Genomic DNA, 23,322 nt, shown 5'->3' with positions numbered 1-23,322 from the left:
GTTGTCAGCTCGCCCACTTCATCCAACTGCCTCTATGCCAACCATCGCACCGGCCATTGCAGCTGTGCTGCCACATAATAATGTTCGAAATTCGGTGCACCCAGGTCATCCTTTTTCACCGGTAGCTAAGCGACACAGATCCACCCTTCTCCTGCCCTTATTCCAGTTGAACCCTCCAAACATGGCAGCTAACTTCGTGAAGGTGGCACGAGGCACAGCCATCTGTAGATTATGTAAAAAATACAAGAGGCGGGGAGCATTACTATTTAGGAAAGTGATACTCGTCCTTGGAAGTAGGAGAAAACTCATGAAGGCCATCTGTGGGCGCTAAGAGATTATGGCCCTGGTCAGCTTTCCCTCAATGAGGTCATTCTCATTATGATAGATACGGATCCCCAAGTACCGAAATGCCCGAGGCTCCCACCTCACCCTTTGGTTGACCAATTGTGGAGGACAGTCAGCACAGAGGAGAAAAAACTGGATTTGGCCCAGTTAACTTCCAAACCAGACACCTTTTGGAAATTCACTAATATCTCTGCTGATACCTGCATATATGTTAAATGAATATAGAATATAGAGCAGCACGTCTTCTTCACACATGGATACAATATGTAACTCATCGTCTAGCAAAACTCCCCATGCTTCCCCACGGGCAAAGCAAGTAAACGTTTAAACGATGTTGCCTCTGAGGTTGTGTTCTGAAACTACTCAGTTCTATGTTTTACAGGAACCTGTCTGACAGCATAGTTAGCATTTGTTTCTTTTAACACTTTTAGATAGGTTAGAGTGCAATTTTTCGTCTCCTCACGCTTGATACGCAGTAGCAGAAAAGTACATGCAGGGGAAAAACAAACCGGCCACTAATTACCAAGAACCGTCCACAAACTACACACACAACCAGGTCACAGGCAGCTCTCTGAAGTTTAACAATGAAAGAGTTCAACCTGCACACCCTTAGTGGTACCAGTTAATCAAATTCCTTGGTGTGTATACAAAAGACACAGTGTGTGCTGCTTCATTATCGGGATCTGCCTCTGTCCCTATCGAATAATGTCAAATATAGGCTAGAAGTACACTCTGTGCTCTCAAGAAGCGCACTGCAAATGAACCTAACAGGTTTCAACCATAACTGTGATGAGTTTAAACAGATTTAAAAAATAAAAATTCAAAACATTGCGTAAACCTTTTTTTTATGTTTGCGGTGCAAGCTTATGACAGAATGTTTACAATCGTTACAAATCAAAATGATTGATTCAATTCATTTAAACATAATAACATAATACAAGTGCTAATGCATCAATACACGTTAATTACAACCCCAATGCATTTCAGGCGATACCCTTCTTCAGGGGAAATAAAATAGAAACAAATATTTCCTTCAAAAAACCTCCTGCCGGAACACAAAAAGAAAACATTGAAAATCAATACCATTTCATATGGTGTGACTTCATTGTTACAGGTAATGATTAGTTTATCACTATTCGCAAACACATAGACCAGAACCTGTCCCAGTGTGTTACAATTTTTTTTGTTGAAAAAAATCTTTTGAAAATCGGTTTAACCTTATCACAGTTATGGTTGAAACCTATTAGGGTCACTTGCAGTGTGCTTCTTAAGTGCACAGAGTGTTCTTCGTGCCTATATTTGACAGCACTCTGAAGTTTACATGATTGGTTTCAGTCTTCACTGCAACACAGGCATTCTTGTGGTTATTGGAACATTCAGGCGAATGTCAGAACTTGTGAAATTCACCCATTTTGTTGATGCAAGCAGTAACATGCATTGGCATAGCCAATAGGTCTTGCCTTTGGGACCTTATAAGTGTTTAGTTATCCAGCACAATATCCTTGGTGCAACAACATCAACTGTTGCATGGCTAAACACTTATAAGTTCCCAAAGGTGAGACCTATTGGCTATGCCAATGCTCGTTTTTAAATGGAATCGTTTTCATTTGGCCCTTACGGGTTGCTGCAATCTTATGAATATGATTATCCTCCCTTGGTATCTTTACCTTTTTGTTGTATCCCTACTGTTCCTCCCAATGGCAGAAGTTTATTTGGTGTTATCGGAAGCCTCGCTGTAAGATTCAGTTTTTACAATGGCCTAAGGAAGATTGTGGGGTCTCACTTCCAGTTCTGAGGTTCTATTATTTAGTGCCATTTTTTTCAGGACTTCGGTTGGTTTTGGGTTGGTGGTGAGAGGCCACAGGGGCGTATGTTCATGGAGTTCCTTTCGCTTGGGAAGTCAATAGTCCCCGGTGTGGGTAACGCGGCCACATTTTGCTTTAAGAGAACTTGCATTAAGATGCTAAAAGTTTGTCACCTCATCAGAGGTTCCTTTAAGCAAATATTTTCTTGTATCACCCCGTTTAATCAGCTCACATATTTGGGCTCTAATCCTAATCTTCCTTATTGTATTCATGATGGTTTCAGGGAGACCTGGTATAGGGCTAGCCTCTAGAATTTAGTTTAACTGTTTGATGGAGATGTTCTATCTTCATTTGGGAATATACAGTTCTCTCTTCCTTACACAATCTTTTAGAGATATCTTCAGCTGTGGCACTTTATATTAGGTGTTAAGGAAGAAGATGTGAGTTGCTCTGATAACACCGGCCTGGACCTTATAAGGAAAGCCCCAATAAAGAGAAACATCGGGCTGGTCTACAAGTTAATACATCGGTCTTCTCAGGATCATCTGGAGAATCTGTTCCAGCTGAGGGCAAATAAGTGGAGCAACCTGCTCAATACGGAAGTAACGGTTGCTGACCTCCGGCACAGCAATGTGTTGTCTCACTTAGCTTTGAATGTGTCACATATTAAGGTACATCATCTCAAATGCATCACCGACTGGTACTATACCCTGCACTGTATCTTCATCATTAAGCTACGGTCAGGGGACCACCGTTTCTGCTCTGGGCTTGTGGGAGCCACTAAGTTCTTGTCTTTACATCTTGTTTTATAGTGCATTTGTATTAGGAATTTGTTTCCGGCAAGTTGTATGGCATCTCTAGCCTTGAGGTTGTAGCCGATTCGAAGCGGATTATCTGTCTGGCATATGTTTATTTTCTTTCCCACTGGGTAGACTGCACATTTCTGCTTGATAGTGAAACTCCAATTCCATGGATCTGGTGGGATCAATTCTTGAGCATAAGTAGGTTGGAGATAGTGCTAATTGAGAATGATCCTCGGAGGAGAAAACTGGGCCGGATCTAGGGCTCTGTTCTGGGTTGTTTGGCAGATGTGGCTGTCTCACAGGACTCGTCTGCCTCGTGTCTCTTTTCATTCCTCCTCCACGGTGCTCTCCTCCACCTATGCACACCTATTTATTGTATTTGTGGCTGATTTGTTTCCTTACGACCAATGTTGTTGGTTTAGCTCTGCCGCTAATTTTGCCCTTACATTATTTGCTAGATAAGTATTTTATTGTGTCCCTTTGCTTTTGGTATATATTGCTTTATTTGCTCTTCAAAAATTGATTAAAAAAAAAAAAATTAAAGGGATAGGCTCTTCCTCAGGAGGTCTGTAAATTCTCTTCAAGCTTTCACAACAAGCAAGTCAAACCAATTACACACTTATTGATAGCTTTTGCTTATATTTTTATAACTTGGGTTATATGGTCTGCAGTGATTCAACTATGCATTTCATACACAAAAATGGTTGTATAAAATAAAATAGAGCGTTTAAGGAAAACAGCTACTGTGCGCACTATTTACATGGACAGCTTACCTAATAATACAAGTAAACGCCTTCTGGACAAAACATCTGACAGTATGCGTCACAGACTATGACCAGAAGTGTGTAGCAGGTGGCACACAACAATAAATCAAAAAGTATCAAACACCAGAACTAATGCTCCAGATGAAGCCTTCAAACTGGGTCCGATAGTGCAGACATGTAATCCACAACTGAGCACAAGACACCAAATGAAGCTCCAGAAATGTTTTTTAGGACTGCCCAGATCATATATTGTGCAACCCCTCCAGAACTGAACACAGTGGAGGTCTCTTATACTAGACACAAGGCCTCAGATGGGAATTTCAGAACTGAACCGAATATACCCGATGAAACCTCCAGAACGTAAGCATCTAGGATACATCAAATAGTGTCTTCACAACATCTGGCTTCAATACTTCAAATTAACCTCCATAGTGGGGCACAGTACTACAGAAGTAACCTTTCGAAATTGACGCAGTTCAATAGACCATGCTTCTGGAACTGGACAAAACACTCCTGAAAAGCTATTCAGAAATGAGCGGAGACCTCCACTACTGGGCACAATAGCCAAAGTGAACACAACATACTATGTGTGGCCTCCAGAATGGGAGACGGGAAACCAGATAGAGCTCCCAGAACTGGGCACAATGTTCCAGATGAGGCATCCCAAACTCGTCACAAACACCAGAGTAGGCCTTTACACCTACCACTGGACATAATATTTCAATGTAGCCTTTAAGACGGGAACTGCTCTCCAGACGTAACCTCTCAGCTTGGAGCAACTAGCAAGCTGAAGCTTCTAGAACTGGACACAACTCATTATTTAATATTTTAGAAAACAATCCATACAAGGCCATTAGCAAATGAGGAAATATGCTACATGATGCCTAGAGACCTGGATACAGTAGAGCTGATGAAGCATCCGGAACAAGAGAAAATGCACAAAATAAGCCCTCCAGAGCTGGGCAAAGAACAAAATGTGAGGCCACCAAAATAAGTGGATGCAATACACCATTCCGTCTTCTAAAAATGGACAGGGTACTGAAGATGTGGCTTCCAGAAGGGGACATAAATACAGAAGACGAAACCTCCACAACTGGACACAATGTAACAAAAAGAGCTTTCCAAAGACGAAAATATGCACTGGAAGTGCCGTTGTTAACCGTGGAGGCATCTAACTCAGGCTTCTTTGAGTCTGTGGTCATGCTCTTGATGCGGCCGATTGGCTGTACATTCAGATGACCACATGCAGAAGGCTTTAGTGCTTTGACTCCCTACTCCTGACTGGAGGCTGAAGCTGGGGGACTGGACGTCAGACTGATGCACGCCTGCTAACCACGAGTGACCTGAAATATCATATCCCTCCGATGCCCGAATACCCCCTACCTTGTGGTACTGAAAAATGAAAAAAATGCTAATCCCATGAATCTCAGCTTGAAATATGTAGTTGTTTGAAGAAGCACCAGGATAAAGATGTCTTTGTCTACACAAATGTCTGGTTTCATTTGCACAGCATTTGTTGTCAGGTTTGTTTTTCATATCTTTTTAGGTTTTGGGGCAGCGAGTTCAGAGTCTTCACTTAGCAGTTCCCTACAGGTAAATATTAATAACATCTTATCTCATAATGGGAGCTGCACGTCGGGGTCTCTCGGAAAATGGCCTCTTCTTTTCTGTGCTGGCAGCTGCCCCCGCCCCTCTCTTCCTATTATTCCTTCTCTTTCTGTCTTGCTCCTCACTTACTGAAAACCGTAACTTGAAGAAACGGTTCACAACCTCTCTTTCCTTCTTTCATTTAGTTGCTTCCCTGTGAAATGGATCCAAAAAAGACAAGCGTGCACCTCACGCTGACGAGGAGAAGAGGAGGCAGCATGGGAAGGGGAAGAGAGGAGGGGGCCTGCACCGGATTCCCTTGCGGGAGCGAGCAGGAACCATATTTTCAAAGTTCGCTCCGCAAGGGAATCGCCAAACGGGCACGCGTTGCCATTGAAGGCAATGCAATGCGTGCACATTTTTGGCAGCCAACCTGAATCGATGGCTAAATGTCTTTTTCCTATGCAGCGCATGTGCACTGCGTAGGCGAGACCTGGAAACAAGCCCAACACAGATGCTTTTAGGAGATGATAATTGCATTAGGGTTAATTAATTCACTGGCAGGATTTCAGACAGCTCTTAACTTCTCCAGCAGCCAAGGTTGTGTGCAGTTCCTCCCTCACGGGGTTTCTAGGCACTCCAGTTGGAAGGTGCTTGAAAACAAACTTAAAGCATGTACATTGTCCTGTCTCGGACAGTGCAGAAAGGTACAAGAATTCATTCATCCATCCATCCATCCATCCATCCATCCATCCCTCACTGCGTGGAACCAGGAACACTTGTTCAGCAGTAAATTCTGCCTGCATTCTTTCTTTTTTATACAGGGCAAGAAGATGCAAACTAGCAGAAACGATCAGAATTGCCCAACACAGTTAAAAAACAAGGAATACAAGCACCTATAACGGTCGATGCTTGCATCTTTCCATGGTAAACTACATATAGATTAACCCTCTCAGCCACACTCCAGCACTAATTTCCACCATGCTATTAAATGGGAATTGTCCATAGAATAAATGCCTAAGCAATGAGCAGCTAATTGCTCCTGCCCTGCCTTTAGGATGGAAACCGAAGTTCAACCTTTAAAAAGCAATGTAAAAACCACTGAAGCACAACTTACCATTCCAGTGCCTGGTCATAAAAGAGTTCGTTTTTCTTCATAATACGCATGATTAAGAGCAAATGCCCAAATACAAAGCTGTAACAAAGAAAAATAAATTACAAATCAGTTAAAAATGACCAAATACCTGAGTGCATTGACACTTTATGTATAACAGCAAAAATTCTTCATTAAGCAAAATTAATCGACTTCAATATACAAGAGGCTCTATCCTTATAGGTGCCTAACGTCATGTGGAGACAGAGGCACAATTATTGTGGGTGCAGTAGGTGCGAGTGAGCCAGACCTGGCGTGTGTGCCGCCCATTGCACCTCCCGTGTAAATTAAATTATCTGCTAGCTGATTCTGATTATGGTTGTCTTTTGCTAAGCAGCCAGAAGATGTACCCCATCTGTAGATCTGGTGTTAGCCAGGACCTTCTAATTTTACTACAATTATATTTATAATAAACTACACATACGGGCTTTCATCCAGTTGTCTGTATTGTTATTCACATTTTTCTTATGCTCACTCCAGCATTAAGCATATGCCAGTGGGTCAGCCCACTTTAGCCATGGGCTAACTTCCCTATGAGTGACAAAATTCTGCGCGTTCATTAGAAGCAAATTCACACACATAGTATTTCCCTTCCAAGCCAGGAACTACTATGACAACATGCACGTTTTGAGACTGTGGAAGCAGAATTCACAATCAATAATTGTGTTTTGAATTTATAATAATGAGCTTCATAATAATGTAATGTGCTTCTTGTATATAAAAATTGAGTTTATTAAGTTGACGTGAGCTTGGCCTAGTTGTGTTTTCAAACCACACAGTTTAAACCGTGCTAGGCACAATGCCCAACATTAACATGTTTTCTCCCTCCCTGATTGGACACCCAAGAACACAAATGTGACCTCCATTACTTGATTAAATATACGAAATTAAGTGAGCTTTATATTCCTGCTTGCACTGGATCATTCGTTTAATGTATTAGTTTGTGATCGCGAGGTTCCTGGAGAGGACATATTTACAACTGTATACAATTTTTTTTTTTTTAAACATTTTTAACACACATAGATTTATCTGATATCGAGTTACCTTGCGCCCAGCTGGATATTTTTTGTGGCGTATAGTACAATTCAGTGATTGTCCTATATAGTTGCATTTTGAGATTAGAAGAATGAACTATATCACTTAGATGGGTTAAGGCACTTCCGATCTGTACTGAATTTATATTTTGATTTAATCTACGGGACCATTTGGCTGCGATTTGAGTTGTATTTTCTCCCTTATCCTTGATGAGCCATTGATATCCCAATTTGATTAATGATTTAGTTTTATCAGAGTAAATACCCTCAAGAATATCAGATTGTTTGACTTCCGTTATTCTCAATTTATTACAGAAAAAATCTCTCAGTTGTCTATACTTAAAGTGCATATCATCCGTAAGCCCGTTTGTAATTTTTAAGTTCTCAAAATCAATCAAACCATTAGTACCGTAAAGGTCTCCTAGTGTATTTATATCCTGTTTTATCCACCGATTACCCAAACCGTCCGAAAATATACCCGGAAGACCAGGATTATTCCATAGTCTAAGTTCAGCGTTGTAAAATGAGCTGTTACTAATGTGCAGAATTTTGTCCCAGATTCTTATAGCATGCTTAGCAGTCTTGAATTTTACTCTTTTAAAGTAGTTTGGATCGTGGACCCGTAATAGAAATTGATTGGCATCAGCCCCCAACATATACTGATGAAAAAATAAAGAAGGAGTATTTTTTAATAAGCTCCTAATGCGTAAAAGAAAAGTAGCTAGAAAGTAAAGATTAAAATCTGGAAAGGTAAGTCCCCCTTTGGAGATTGGTAGTGTCAAAAATTTAACCGCCCTTCGTGCCTTTTTATACCCCCAGATAAAGCTACTACAGATGCCATCCAACTTTCTAAAAAAAAGCTTATTTGGTTGTAACGGTATGGCTCTACACAAATAAAGCAGCTTGGGTAAAATTTTCATCTTAATCAGATTGAGTCTCCCTAGCAGACAACTGTATACAATTAAAGGCCACTTCCTTAGGCCGAAAGGTGATGCTGTTTAGTCTGCCCTGTTCCCATGATGCACTGGGCCAGGGACAGACTGATTTGCATATAGCCAGGTTCTGAGCTGGGATGGTGCAGTGAGATAAATAACGGTGATGGATCAAGCCCTGATCTTTGGACTGGGTATGAGTGGTCTGCTTAATTCAGACACTCTGTTCATCACCACCCCCCTTTTCTGAATCGTTTGTGGCCACTATAGGTGTGGCAGGGTATACTCAGACATGAGTCCCTTTCTCACTGCACCATCAGGATTCAAGCAAGCTGGGCCGAAGACGGCTGAAATGCCAGAAACCGGTCCCCGGTAGCTTGTCTCCTTTCTGGTGAAGAATTGGCTTGGTAGTTTAGTCTGCCCTGTTCCCATGATGCACTGGGCCAGGGACAGACTGATTTGCATATAGCCAGGTTCTGAGCTGGGATGGTGCAGTGAGATAAATAACGGTGATGGATCAAGCCCTGATCTTTGGACTGGGTAAGAGTGGTCTGCTTAATTCAGACACTCTGTTCATCACCACCCCCTTTTCTGAATCGTGTAAGGAATACATCAGCAAAAAAACACAACGGCCGGAATGCTGAAAAATGCAAACATTCATCCTCAGTCGCATATGTCTGAGTTTAATCCATAATTGTTGTGCTCAGGACACCACCCCAGTTTTGACCCAGCCATATACAAATCAGTCTTGACTGCTCCTCATGGGAACAGTCCAACCCAAACTACCTAGCAAGGTTCTCCCTGGACCGGAAAAAAGCATCCTGGACCGGTTTCGAGGTATCACACTCATCAGCCTGGCTCCCTTGAATCCAGTGGTGCAGTGAGCATGGGACTCACGTCTGGGCATACTCTTCCCACTTAGGGCAACACAAGCAAAAAGAACAAATGATGGATGCAATGCTGAACAATGCAAACATTCACCATTCGTCACAAAGATCCGTGGTTAATCCATAGTTTTTTTTGCTCACCACGCCACTCCAGTTTGGACCTAGCTATATGCAAATCAGTGTTGACCCTGCTCCCCATGTGAACAGTTCAGCCTGAACTGCCAGGCCAGGCCCTCTCTGGACCAGAAACAAGCATCCGGGAACCAGTTTCGGGGTATCACCTCTTATCAGCCATGCTAGCTTGACTCCAGTGGCTTGGTGAGCATGGGACCCAGGTCTGGGCATACCCGTCCCACATAGGGTGACAAGTGCAAAAAGAACAATTGATGGTTGGAATGCTAGTGAGGGGATATCACTCGGGACACCTAGATTACTTTCTCTGAAGCCAGCAGCACCAGCGACTGCCTGCTTGCCAAGAACAGTGTGCCCTTTGAGGAAGAGGAGAGCATTAGAGGGAGCGAGGTCCAGTGGGAAACCCTGTGATAGGATTCCCTGAGAGAGGTGTGAGGGGGTGCACCAATGAGGTTGTTGCCCGGTTGCAGTGTCGGTTTGGCAAACCCTGTATGCCAGCAGAGGACCGCCAGAGACTTAGCCATGAGTTAAGTTCTCTACGGGAATGGACGGACCCGTAGTGCGAGCTGCGGTAACACCATATACCATAGGGTACGACCAGTAAAATTATTACTTCCAGAAGCACTGAGGTCCATAACCATCTTGGCATGGACGCCTGCACCAAGATAGTCTGTGCCCACGTTCTTAAGTACTACAGCAGCCCCTTATGACAGAAGGGGCTACCAATAGCAACATTTTAGAGGGATTGAGAGCTGCTCTGACAACTGAGAAGAACTCAAGCAGCGCCATTCAAGAGAGAGAGCCTGCACCGCTGAGAGCTGTTGCATGTGTTGTGAGCAGCCAAACTTCTCGGAGTACAGCCAGACCTGAGCTGAGGGCTCTCGCTGCACCCGCTGAACTCTACTGGGCTGCGAGAGTGGGTAAAACATCAAATGAGCCAGCTGGGCCTGGGAGACTCACTACTAACGGTGCTTTGGCACCATAGACAAAGTTGACTAAAAGCTAAAGAGTCAAAGGGGAATTCTTAAATATGGCCTATTAGTGAGCAGTCCCTGGATGCGACCAACAGTGAATGGGGAATAAACCGAACATGTTACAAAAAGGAGAATGGGATAGGGATTTACCTGAAAATTATTAGGACACCAACCTCAAGTTAGATTGTGTGGTAGCTTCAGAATGTTGTATACCTTTGCATGTATAGAATTAGAAATAAAATACTTATTTTTCATATAAAAGCAAGTATTTTACTGGACATGGAGTTATTGTTCTTACTGTGTACACTTTGAGTTATAAGCCGTAATCACTAACCTGTTTCTACATCTCCCCCTGAGAGAACATTGACTGTTGGACCACAGCCACTACTGCGAGTGACATGCAGAAGGTGTACTTGGCCCAGTTGTGCAGGATCCATAGTAGGTCGGGCCCTAAAACATGTAAGTCCTCAAGCACCATGGTTGCCCCGGTAGCCCCTGCGTGCCCCGTGGCCCTCTAAAAGGGGTTCTCACAATTAATTATTTTGAACTGATTGACTAGCCATTATCTTTTATTCCTTTTGTAATGATTCTTAAAGTATAATTAAACCTTCATGGTTTATACTGTGAAAATTGTCTTATGTGAAGTTTCCTGCACGGATTTTCTAAGTGAGTCCTCTGGGGTGAAAGAAATAGTGTTTAGGGTGCAAAGGTAATCCCATTCGATGCGGTCAAACGTAATTTCGGCGCCTATCGAAAGAGCCAACGCATCCGTCTGTAGGTCCTTGGCCATCCAGAGAGTATGCGCCAGGGTGCAGAGATGATTTCTGGAGGAGCGGCCTGGCACAAAACCCACCAGCATATGGTGGATTGGAGAAGGGAGGATGTAATGTGCGAGCCTACTGACATTCCAAGAAATGGCACGGAGATGGTGGGAAGCGCACATGGCAGGGGTTAGGTGGCGCAGCTTTAGACCTTTCATCCACATATTGGTTCCAGAAGTGTGTAGCACAGCGATAGGTAGGGGAGCGAGGTGGGTTGGGAGGCTATACTTAAGGTTATGCTGCACGAGATTATAGGTGAGATAGTAGCGAGGGCCGTGAAAGGAGAAACGTAGCGAAGTTGGATGCGGCTAGAGGTCCGGGGGGAGAGGAGGGGACGAAGGTAGTTGGTTATTACAAAAGTCAAGGCACAATAGATATGTGCTTGGGGAAAGGTAAGGGAGTGTATAGGTAGGGAGAGGAGGGAGTGGAACGAGGAGAGCCGGGGAAAAGAAGGAAAAATAGAGAAAAGAGAGAAAGAGAGAGAGAAGGGAGGGAGGAAAAAATGGAAAGGGAGGTGGATATGGCTCTGGTTACGCAGGAAAAAGGTGCTTAGGGGCAACAGCCAGAATAATAGGGAGGGCATGTACCCCTAGCTGATAGGGAAACAGCAGAAGAGTGAGTATGTAAAGGTGAGTGAAAAGAGAATAAAAGGGGGAGCATTGAGAGAGGGAATCAAGGAGGGTGCTACTAAACAACGCAGCACTGGATCGCATATCTGTATACCGCGGGTCTATACTTGCGGAGACATCACTATGAGAGGGCCCTTACTCAACAGCATGGCTGTGGAGAGGATGAGCTGATGGACCGGTGGAGGTGAGGCAGGGGAGCGGGGGCACAGGCACGCCGCACAGTTCCTATGGGTGAGGAGGAGCAGCGCATGGGGGATCACGGTTATCTCTGGGAATAAGCTAGGGTGTCAGAGTCCAGGGGGTCCTATTAAGTGGGAAGGTGGGCCGTCACTCAACCATGGATCAGGGCTATGGGTAACCAGCTGTCGCAGGCACATTGTGCTTCGTTGTCTAACCCAATTCACTACGCACTGTAGGGATGGGTGCTGCTACACCAGGAGAGAGATAGCAGCGACTTAAGGGGGAACATAGGAATCGAGACACACAGCATATGTTACAGACCATAACAGTAGCAACAGCAATAAGAAGGCCATAGAAGGTAATTGTCGGGCCTTCTCGTGTCGCAGAAAGCTGGCAATTAGGGGCCTTGGGAGAGTCTTGGGGTCTTTGCGGCGAAGGCAGATGCGTTGGGTGTGTTGCATTTCTGCTGCAGGGTCGTGAAAATACCTGTAAGCTTGGAGAGGGCATTTCTGAGGAAGGCTTGGGCCTCGGGTCCCTCTGTTGATTCAGGATAATCCCAAAACATGGGCATTATCTCTCCTGCTGCGATCTTCCAGGTTGATCAACTTACTTACTGTAATGAGGAGGAGCTCTTGATCTCTATCGTGTATGGTATCTAGACGGCCTTCCACCGTCATTACCCTCTGTTCAAGCCGGTCTACTCGGGTCTGATATCCTGCGATGTCCATCTAGATAGATTTCTCCTCTTCCGTTTAGGCCGGTAGTACGCATCCATGCCTTCTAGCCATCAGCCCACCGCCGACATTTCTTGAAGAATTTGCTCCATGGTGCTCTCCCGAGTGGTGTTCGTGGGGGTAGGGGGTTAGGACAGAGGTAGAGGGGAGGTGGGTCCCTTTGGTGTGGCCATGGTGCGGCGTAGGTTGAGAGCTTCCATGAACAGAAGCTACCTTGTGGGTTTGCCCGCTGACTTGCCAGAAGACATTCGTCTATGGACGTTGCGGAGCACTCAGCTCTCCCATGACACAGGGCCAGTCGTGCCTGCATTCAAGAGTCGGAGTATTATCTGTCGACCGCCACTACTCGTGGGTAGGTTATAGGACAGTAATGTGTTCAGGCCTTGCAGTGGCTGTAGGCCCAGAGTAGCGAAAGAAGGGACCCTTGGAGCAAGCAGGTTTACCGTGCCAGCAGGTTGCTCTGTTTCGGTTGGTCCCACTCCTCCCGTCTAGACCATGAGGAGTGCTGGCCGTCTTCAGTTGTCCTCTAGCACAAGACTCTGGCACAGATAGGTCAAGCTGCCCGATCCTGGCGTGGGGTTAGCCAGGGAGGTAGGTTGCGTAGTGGACACCGCTACGCCAGGTCTGGTGCATTACCCTCATTGCAAACAGACCCTGGGCTGTTGGTCACGTATGTGGTGCGGGTCGGTGGGGGCCCAGAGGGTGGTCTGAAAGGCCTCTTGCAGTGATCAAAAGGTGAGAGGGCCAGGGGAGGTTCTTGCTTTGGATCCGTTGTAACTGCCCTCCGTGAGTTGAACGGGGCAGGGTGCCACAATCCTATGTTGCCATGGCACACAGTGTGTCAGTGAGCTGAAGACCTTCTGTGAGTAGAGAAGGTAGGATCCCAGTAAATATGCTTCCTGAGAGCGGAGGCAAATGTAGATTGCAAACCAGCAGTCCTTGGTCAGAGTGGGTCTGTATTCAGTTAGATGGCCTCCGTTTGGCGTCGGGCGCCAGGAGACAAGCAAGGAGGGTGTCCTCGCAGTGGCCTTGTAGGGCTGCAGGTCAGCTTTAAGATGCACCCCAGGTTCCTATGGGTGTGTCTGATGCCTTCCAAAGCCCCAGTGAGGGCCAAGTCACTTGTGGCTGCGGTCTGATATGAAGGGTGGGGCTGGACATTGGAGACCACTGCTGCGTTTCTTTCACAAGGCCCAGCTGCAGCGTACGGACGCACAGGATTCACACCATGAAGTCCACCATGACCGCCAAGCAGGTGCCCAAACCAGGCATAATTAAATGTAGGCAGTATTGAGGAACGATTGGTAGTACCCCGCCTCACCGTAGAGCCACTGACGGCATCTGGGGCCACTCTTTCGGCAGACCTCCATGCTCAAGCAGCCATCTTCCTCCGTGGCCAGACCACGCCCTCAATCATAACATCTTGACATCATGCCTGCAACAGCTTCGTATTGAGGACAGTTATGGAATAGTTTGGAATAGTGTTGTGAATAACCCTATCACCCTTATTTGATACCTTTCATGAGGCTGATGTTCTCCTATGGGATCAGAAACATTAATTGCACTAAAGATACTGAACTCATCATTACATTACATACATTATCACCCGAATCTATTAACAAGAATGGCAAGATTCTCTATTAGCAATTGATGCCTGTGTAATCAGAAAAACTATTTAAAATGATAGCTTTTACCCCACATATAACCCTACTGCAAACCTATGGCTGGTATTATGTGGTGCCTTCCCCTGAACAATATCACAAGTTAACAATCTGTGATCAATTATGGATGCAGAACAATCAATGTCTTTGTTGTATCTCAAACTACAAGAACAGGTTCTGTTCATTGGCAAAAAAAAAGAGTCCTTGCCTTTAGTAATCCCTCATTAATTTCAAGTGATGTTGGTGCTAGTACTATTCAAGAACTAGTTACTGTAAAATCGCCAATTCAGGCTTCCTGATCCCATCTAGCTTCTGTTACGGAAACTGTGCTATGCAGAGCACAAGACCCTGGATTCTTTTGAAACTTGAAAATGGAAGACTAAATAATTAATGCTCTACACAGGCTTCCTGTTAAAAGAGAGTGAAATGTAAGGGACTGTGCATAGACTGCCAAAAAACAGAGCCTATTCTTAGATAAGAAAGACATTTTTGTAGTGATACCCCAAACCACAAAGGCCAAACAAGGAGATAGAACGTATTCTCTATTAGTATGAAAAATCTAGAATGTTCTATGAGAAAGTGGATTATTAGCTCGTGTGGACAGTAGTCATCTTCAAGTACTAATGGCACTATTCCTCACTAGGTCAGGTTAGGTCTCAATAATTTAAACTGAAGCTTGGTAGCTGTAGCACAGAGCAGACAGGCTTAACTTGTAAAGCATTTATCAGTACCAAAACAGTTGAAAAGGTGGACAATATGACACAATACATTTTCTCTGACTTGACCATCAGATTAGATTGAACATTTCTATTATTAGAATCGTGAACCATGAATTTAGCTATGTCTAAACTGAAGTTACGCATTATAAGTAAGGCTCCCTGTTTTCCGTTTTTTACAGATAAATACAGCCAGAAAAACATTTTCTTGTCTGTATTTTTTATTTTGCGGATATTGGGTGCTTTTTGAGTCATTCCAAATACACTTTGCCATGGCTGCCAGGCCAATAACTGTGTGGGTTGATAGGTAAGAGGGTTAAAAAAAGGAATTTTAGTAAAGAGGCTTAAACAGCAGTAGATATACACAAGACTGATACTGAAATGTACATATTTTCATAAAAGTGCATTGATTTAACTTCTGCGGGTGTTCATATCACTGAAAGCTGTCAGGCATTCAAGTATAACTACATATTTAGTGGTTACAAATGTGGAAATAAACCAGCTTCAGCTTTATTTTTTCCACAAAACCCAAAATAAATATGGATAAATACAGATAAAGTTGACAAAAATTGAATATGGATAAATACAGACGGAAATGTAAAAAAAAAAAAAATACCATAGAACCAGGAGCCCTAGTTAGAAGGTGTTTTTCTATAAAAGATCCAGCCTTGCCACAGTAAAAAACACCTTTGGAGATATTTCACTGGCAGGACAGGTAAAACCTAAGTACCATGCACCCTGCCCAATGAGAATTTAAGTTCCACCTTACGGGTGACTTAGAACTAATAAAAAGGATTTAAACAGGTTGAAATTATAGTTTTAAACCTCCTGTCATGCTAGGTTGCTGTGGCAGGCCTAGAGTCAAGTTTCACACGGTCACTTTATGGCGTGATACAAGTACTGCAGTCCACTAATTACATTTACCTTACAGGCCCTGGGTACACTGGTTACCATATACTGGGGACTTACAGGTAAGTTATATGTGCAAATCAGGGAGTTTTGCGGGCCAGAGCGCATGCACTGAGGTCTAGTTAGCAGGGTCCCAGTGCACAATCAAAAAACCAACAACATCGGTCCAAACAAAATGATCATGCAAAGATAGGCATTTTTTTACAACTCCTAATTGCAAATGGAGAGATGGATTACCATGTAGAGCGGTCTTAAGGCTGTAATTTTACTGTTTAGTCCAGACTTTGCTCACTGCAGTGAAAGTCTGGCTACTGCAGTTTATTTAATCCATTAGAACAGCTTCAAAAGCAACATGTGACCCCTAATCTCTCCATGGCAATAGCTGCACTGATAAAGAGCCACCTCAACATAAGATTATTGCTGTCCAGTAATGCCACCAGTAGGACAAACCCACCCAGTGCCTAAGAACTGGATTGTATGTAAAGTATTTATGGCGGACTCAAACAGTATTGAAGTGACAATATAACACAAGGAAAAGCTCGAACCAATTCAGACAAAAGGAGAATATATTGATAAATAAAATGATACAAAAATGGCAAACATCGAATAGGTAGAACCGGAGATATCAGTTCTTAAATATTTAGGTAAAAATAGAGCAAAAGGTGTGAATCATCAACTGTGGGTATCTGGTCACACTAGACAGGAACAGAGTCAAACGTTCAGGCCAACAGCAAAGAAGTGCCAGTTGGCTACAGGACTGGGTGCAGCCAGCTGGGAGTTGCATCTTTTGTCCTTGGTGGAGTGCTACGCTGCGAGGCTCTGCATTGCGCTGCATCGGGTCTGTCAAGCCACCAATCAGGAGCTGCAGGGCTGGTAAAGCAAAGCCCTGTGTTGTCCTCTGCCATTTTGCATCAGATCAATTGAAACCAATGATCAGGAACTGTGAGGTGCTGGAATGTGTGGTGCTGCAACGGAAGCCAAGAGTCCAATACCTTGAGGACAGGACAGAGCTAGGGTGGACGGACAAGACTCACAACCACAGAGGCCTTCCGTGGAAACCAGTTCAGGTTCATTTGGGTCAGGTTAGCTAGAAAGCAGGGGAGGCCTCTGGAAGCTTCTTGTGTCCTTGTAGCTCAAACTGGTGGTCAGTCAATTGACCACTGAAGTCACTTCTGAGGGCCATGGGTCAAGGCAAGTAGGCCCAGACTTCCTTCTTCAGACAATACGGCAGTCCTTTTCCTAAATCTTCTTAAGCCCAGGAGTATTCTGATGAGGGTTTCTGAGGGTGCCATTTTTATACTCAGTGCCACCCGTGTGTTGGGGTCACACCCTTTGTCTAACCATAACTGGTTCTGGTCAGTTCTTCCCCTGGGTCTGGCTGCAGTTTGTGGAGGGTAAGAAAGGGCAGACAGGCCCAGGAGTGGGCTGCATTTACCTGTGACTGTGGCAGAAGTTAGGAAGAGGGTGGGCACAGCCCTCAAGCTACCCTTTGATGCTCAGGAAGGACAAGAGTATAACCCCCAGGACATCCTGCTCAGGAGAGGAACACTTTTCCCCACACCCAAGGCCCTTTTGTTCCCTGTCTGGAAGGAATACACATCACACCACAGGGCAGTGGCAGAAAGGTATATTTGGTGAAGGTCGAAAAATGGAAACTTACTGAAAGTGGAATTTTCAGAAAGGTAATATTAAATTCGACTTCCCCATTAATGATGGGTTTACAACACATTTCAAATGAATGGAATAAGTTTTCTCTATCTGCTCCCAAACTGAAGTTATCACCCAGTAAGTATAATAAGGTAACCCAGTTTATGGAAGAGGTAGCTTTGATGCAGTTAAAGATGACATTGGGGGTTTTTCACTGCCAGGAGAAGTCAAATTAAGTACACATGTCCTATTTCCAAAATACCATGTACTCTGCCCTATGAGCATACAATGGGGTGCCTTATATGTATTAAAAAGGAAGGCTTGGAACTGTAAAAAGGTTATTCCAGGTCGAAATGGCAATTTAAAACTGACCTACAGGCTACAAAGGCAGACCCGAGACAGGTTTTACAGTGGTATATTACAGGGTGGCACAATGAGTGCTGCAGCCTACTTGCAGGCCCTGGGCACATGCAGTACCATACACTAGCGACTTACAAGTACATTGAATGTGCCAATTAAGTGTATGTCTATTTTACCATGTTTAAGCTCTTCACCAGTAATTAGCAGGAGTAAAGTCCATAGAGTCCTAATTCCAAAAAAAAAGGTGTTCACCCAAAAATAAAAAGGGCAGTGAAGACAATATCTGGAAAAATACCACACAAAAGAAGGTAATTTCTCACAACAACACATTCTCTTAGCACAGAGAAGCTGCTAGATACACCGCTAATATTTCAGTTTCACTTGGCATACTTACAATCACTCAGCTTAAGCTACTTTAAACCATAGCTTTACTTTCTCTGCAATTAATTAGACACAGAACATAGGCATGAGACTTAAACTTTAAAGGTAATTGAGTGGAATGGCCGTAGGGGATAGGTGTTCGCTTTATTTCCAGTTTTCTTGAGAATGTATGTCTTTTGAAAGCATTGACTTATGTTGTGCCTACAATTAATTGGCTCTAGTACCATGTAGACAATATTTGCTTTGCAAAAGTTGAATCACACTTCAAAAGCAAGCCAATGGTTTATTTTCACCATTATTAAATGTAGGAATTACTTTTAATTTATTTTGCAGCATATTGAAATGCAGATATGGTCTGGCATCAAATAATTTACTGGAGATGTTGTCCTCTAGTCAATGATCTCTCTTCAAGGGTCCAAAAAAAGTTACATTTGAACTTTTTAAACGAAATCTCAAATAATTTGTATTCTACCACAATATTTGGTCCACAAATGGACTAATCTGTTCAATGCTTAGAGACAATGGAATGTTGTAAAGAGCACTATACATATGTTACATTATCACAATCTAGGTGTGCTCCCACCAATATATTAGTGTACAACAGGAATAGAACCCTTAGTAGATGTGGGTTATGACTGTTGCAATGTTTTTACCTGCGCCTAAGGGGACCCAATTAATTCTGTGTAAAGCCATAGCCAAAACCATCTTTCTGGAATATAAAACTGCCTTTCGTCCTTGTATGCAGTGGCGAAATTATAAATATATGAGAAAGCAGAGCATTGTAGAAGTACTATAAGGAAATAATGTCGGAGTACAAGGAATAATCTCAAGTAATTCTGCTCAAGTGTGCAAATCTTTCAGCCACTATTTTCAAAATGCTTCCTTAAAATGTCAAATTCATACAAGAAAATAACATCAAGTCCTTCTTTAGACCCTTTATTCTGTAAAGAAGGCAAATGATGATTCATTAATAAGAAATTACCAAGACATTTTTGCTACTTTAAAAATTGAAAATGGAACCTTTGCCCAGAAATTTGCCTTAATCAGTTTCAAAATATCTAATAGCCCATTCAAGAATTTTTACAAGCTTCACAAAATAAAAAAAATATTGTGGAAAATATAGAACAAGGTCCTACACTAAAGGGCTCATTACAATGTCGGTCAAAAAGCATCCGGCTGACATCGCAGTTGAAGTGGAACCACCCGACTAGTAGTCGGTGGTACCACTCCCCATATTCGAATGTGACCACCAGCACGCTGGTTGGAAATATGCCTTTTTCAATTGCTGTTTGTGCGACAGCATGAAAAAGGGTCGCAGCACAAGCTGCAATTGAAAATGGCTTATTTTTAAACATCCATGCCCTGTGTCCCTGGAACCACCTGGTGCCTGGCACACTACACATAAATGTTCGGGGGAGGGGGGCACCACATGTGCCCCCCCCAGCCCCATAGCGGAGTCTCAGGGGAAGGGAGCCCTGCTAGGAGCCCACCAAGTCCCTTGCCATCTGCCATTTCGTGGCAGTTTGATCGCCATGAAAAGGCAGAGGGAAATGGGCATTGTAGGGCACCTCTCCTTTCGTAGGGATTACGGACCAACCTCTGCACTAACTGGTTCCCCGAGCCCTTTGGAAAAGCAGTGGCCGGTTCCTCAGCTCAATGCCTCCAACTGTCGGATCAGAATCTGGAGGTCAGACCGCTACTGTAGATGTTGGTGGGCCCGTGGTGGGCCCACCAACATTGGAATCAGGCCCTAAGTTCTACTAAACACCACTATATCCAGCATGAAATACTGGGTATTTATATGTTTCGTTTATAAAATGCAAATGCATTTTCTGTGTTAATTCAGGTTTAAACATGATCACGTTCTCCAGGACTCTAGGTGGCTTGTACTCTAACATTGCTGGTGATAATTTTATTTTGACAGTGACAGAGGCCCTCATTATGATGTTGGGTAGAAAGCCACCTGACAGCTCCTCTGAGGCTTTCTGGCTGACATCATTGGGTTCTGTCCAACTGCCCTATTAGGATACTGGAGATCAGAGGGAAACCCACAGGGAAATTTCCCTCTGCTTCTGACAGGCTCACGGAGCCAGTCAGGGCAGCGGGCAGTATTGTATCCCAAAATGACGGCAGAGCCAGCCTCAGCTCTGCCGTCGGGATTACAATGCCCCTTTCTGCCTGTCCTTTCATGACGGTCTGCCCGCCATGAAAAGACAGGTGGAAAGTGACTTTGGGCCCTAGCAGGGACTCCTTCCCTCCAGCCCTCCCCTATGGGCCTGTGCCCCCTAAACATAGCTGCACCATGTGCATACGGTGCAGGGATGTTTGAAAACATCCATATACCTAATGCAGCTTGTGCTGCTGCCCTTTACCGGCCGCCACACAAGCTGCAATATGAACATGGATGTTTCCGATTGCCCATAGGGCTGTCAAATCCGAATACTGCAGGTGGAACCTTTTGGTTTTGATTAAAAAAGTAAATATACTTACCAAGAAGAGCTTTCAGCTAATATTCCAGAGAATATCTTTAGATCTAAATTAAGGAGGGAGATGGGTCTGTATAATTCAATCTTTTTAGGGTCTTTATTTGATTTTACTATCAGGGCAATGGTGGCTTCTGACCATGAGGGTGGAATGTCACCTCCATGTCGAAAGATTCTATTAAAGGGTGACAATAATACAGGTAGAATTTCCTCAAGATTATCTTTATGGACCTCAGTCGGTAACCCGTCTGGGCCTGCAGCCTCGCTTCTACTCATCTTGTTTACCTGTGCTCTTATCTCCTCCTCGGTGATATCACTGGCTAAAATAATCTTATCAGAGTCACTCAGTTGGGGCAATTCGCTCGAGTTCCACCACTGCTCCAACTCTTCAACTCCCGAACAGTTATTTTCTTGATATAATTCCATCATAAAACCTCTTACTTCTTCCCTAATGTCCTCATCTTCCGTTAGCACCACCCCCGTGTCTCGCTGGATTAAGGAGTTGATGTTATTCCTGCTTCTCTCAGATCTTGCTTTCAAGGCGAGCAGAGCGCTGCACTTTTCTCCATACTCAAAGTTCTTAAGCTTACTAATCTCCCATCTATCCTTGATTGACTTTTCAGCTCTAGCTTTAAATCGTGACTGTAATTTTAAAAGTTTCTTTTCTAATTTTGGTATTTTTCCTCTATCTTCCAGGGCAGCCAACTGTAGCTGTTGCTCCTTCTTTTGAATGCAATCGAGGTCATTAGAGTCCTTTTCCTTAATAGATCTTCTTTTATGGGCCATCTGAGAGCTCAAGATCCCTCTCATATAGGTTTTAAATGATTCCCAGACTATCTGTTCCATGGCTGTGCCTATATTAAATAAAAAGAACTCAGATGCACTGTCCTTGACCTTAACTATAATTTCCTCATCTAGTAGGAGTGTTCTATCCAGAGTCCATCTATAGTCTAAGGTCTGGCCTTAGAATAAACCTTTAATTCGACCACAGAGTGGTCAGAGAGACCTGCTGGGATATATGAAATTGAAGCTATAGCTGGTATAAACACACGGTCCACCAGAAAGTAATCAATTCTGGAATATTGCCTATACTTTTTACTGTAGAAGGAATATTCCCTTAAAGCTCCATGCTTGGCTCTCCATATATCCTGCAAACTGAACTCCTTCATGATATTTCCCAGAGCCGAGAGAGAATTTCTTGAGACATAATACTTAGCTTTAGAGGTACGATCCAACTGACTGTCTAATGCTAAATTAAAATCGCCTCTGAATATTAGTGGCGCTGTGTGCTGTATCAGAACTCCCTGTAGCTTTAGAAGGAAGCTAGGATTATCCTGATTGGGACCGTAGTATACAGCGCACGTATAAGATAAACCACCTATAGAGAGGACTGCCACTAGCCATCTTCCGGACTGATCGGTCTCCCAACTCTGGACCCTTATTCCTTTGTTTGCTTGAACAATTATGGCTACCCCCCTTTTTATTCCTTTTTGCCTGGAGCATAACACATCCTGGACCCAACTGAGTTTTGCGAAAACTTGATTACATAACTCAGCTTCTAGATGTGTTTCCTGTAATAAATGGACGTGGGCTTGAGTATTTTTTTAAAATACACAGACCCACAACTAGACTGGCTAAAGTGATCAAGACCATAATTCACTCAGACCAGAGGGGATTTATACCTGGCCGTCAGTTAAACGAGCACACATTTCAGGTGATTGGAGCAATAGACGTAGCTGAGGAGAAAGGACTGCCGCTCACCATTGTAGCGATTGATGCTGCAAAAGCATTCGATCAGGTCAACTGGGTCTTTCTATGGGAGACTATAGCACGGTTTGGGTTCCCATCTTCCTTTACTGAAGGAGTAAAATCACTATATAGGAGCCCTCGTGCCAAGGTTTTGATTAATGGCGGCCTGACCAACTGGTTTTATATCTCCAGAGGCACGAGGCAGGGCTGCCCTTTGTCCCAGCTATATATATATATATATATATATATATATATATATATATATATATATATATATATATATATATATATATATATATATTGAGCCCTTTGTTTGCTCTTTGAGACTAGATCCGGTAATTATTCCATTTAAATTGGGAGAATTAGAGTTAAAGACTGCATTATATGCTGATGATCTTCTACTCTATACTGTCAACCCCGCAGAGGCAATTCCCAGATTATTTAAGCTAGCAGAAGAATTTGGCACAGTGTCAGGATATAAAATAAACAAAGAAAAAACTGACATAATGAGCTGGAATATTCCAACCCCGATACCTGGTGCTAAACAAAAAATTAGATACCTGGGCATATACCTCACTCAGAAACTAGCAGATGTTCCACAAACCAGCTGGCAGATAGTGGTATAGGAGATAAGTAAGC

General features: G+C 43.6%; 1 protein-coding gene across 1 annotated transcript in view; it reads right to left on the bottom strand.

Moving 5' to 3' along the window:
• Window positions 1-23,322, bottom strand: part of LOC147690174 (cholesterol 24-hydroxylase-like) — a 284,595-nt gene that overhangs the window by 221,378 nt on the left and 39,895 nt on the right. The window contains exon 2 of the mRNA XM_086937768.1: window positions 6,422-6,499. Within this exon, the coding sequence (XP_086793894.1) occupies window positions 6,422-6,499 (78 nt within the window). The remainder of the gene's footprint in view (window positions 1-6,421; window positions 6,500-23,322) is intronic.

This window comes from Lissotriton vulgaris, chromosome 9 (assembly GCF_964263255.1).
Source record: "Lissotriton vulgaris chromosome 9, aLisVul1.2, whole genome shotgun sequence".
NCBI classification, from domain to species: Eukaryota; Metazoa; Chordata; class Amphibia; order Caudata; family Salamandridae; genus Lissotriton; species Lissotriton vulgaris.
Note: the sequence above shows the minus strand (reverse complement) of the source record. Positions and strands in the feature narration are given on the sequence as shown.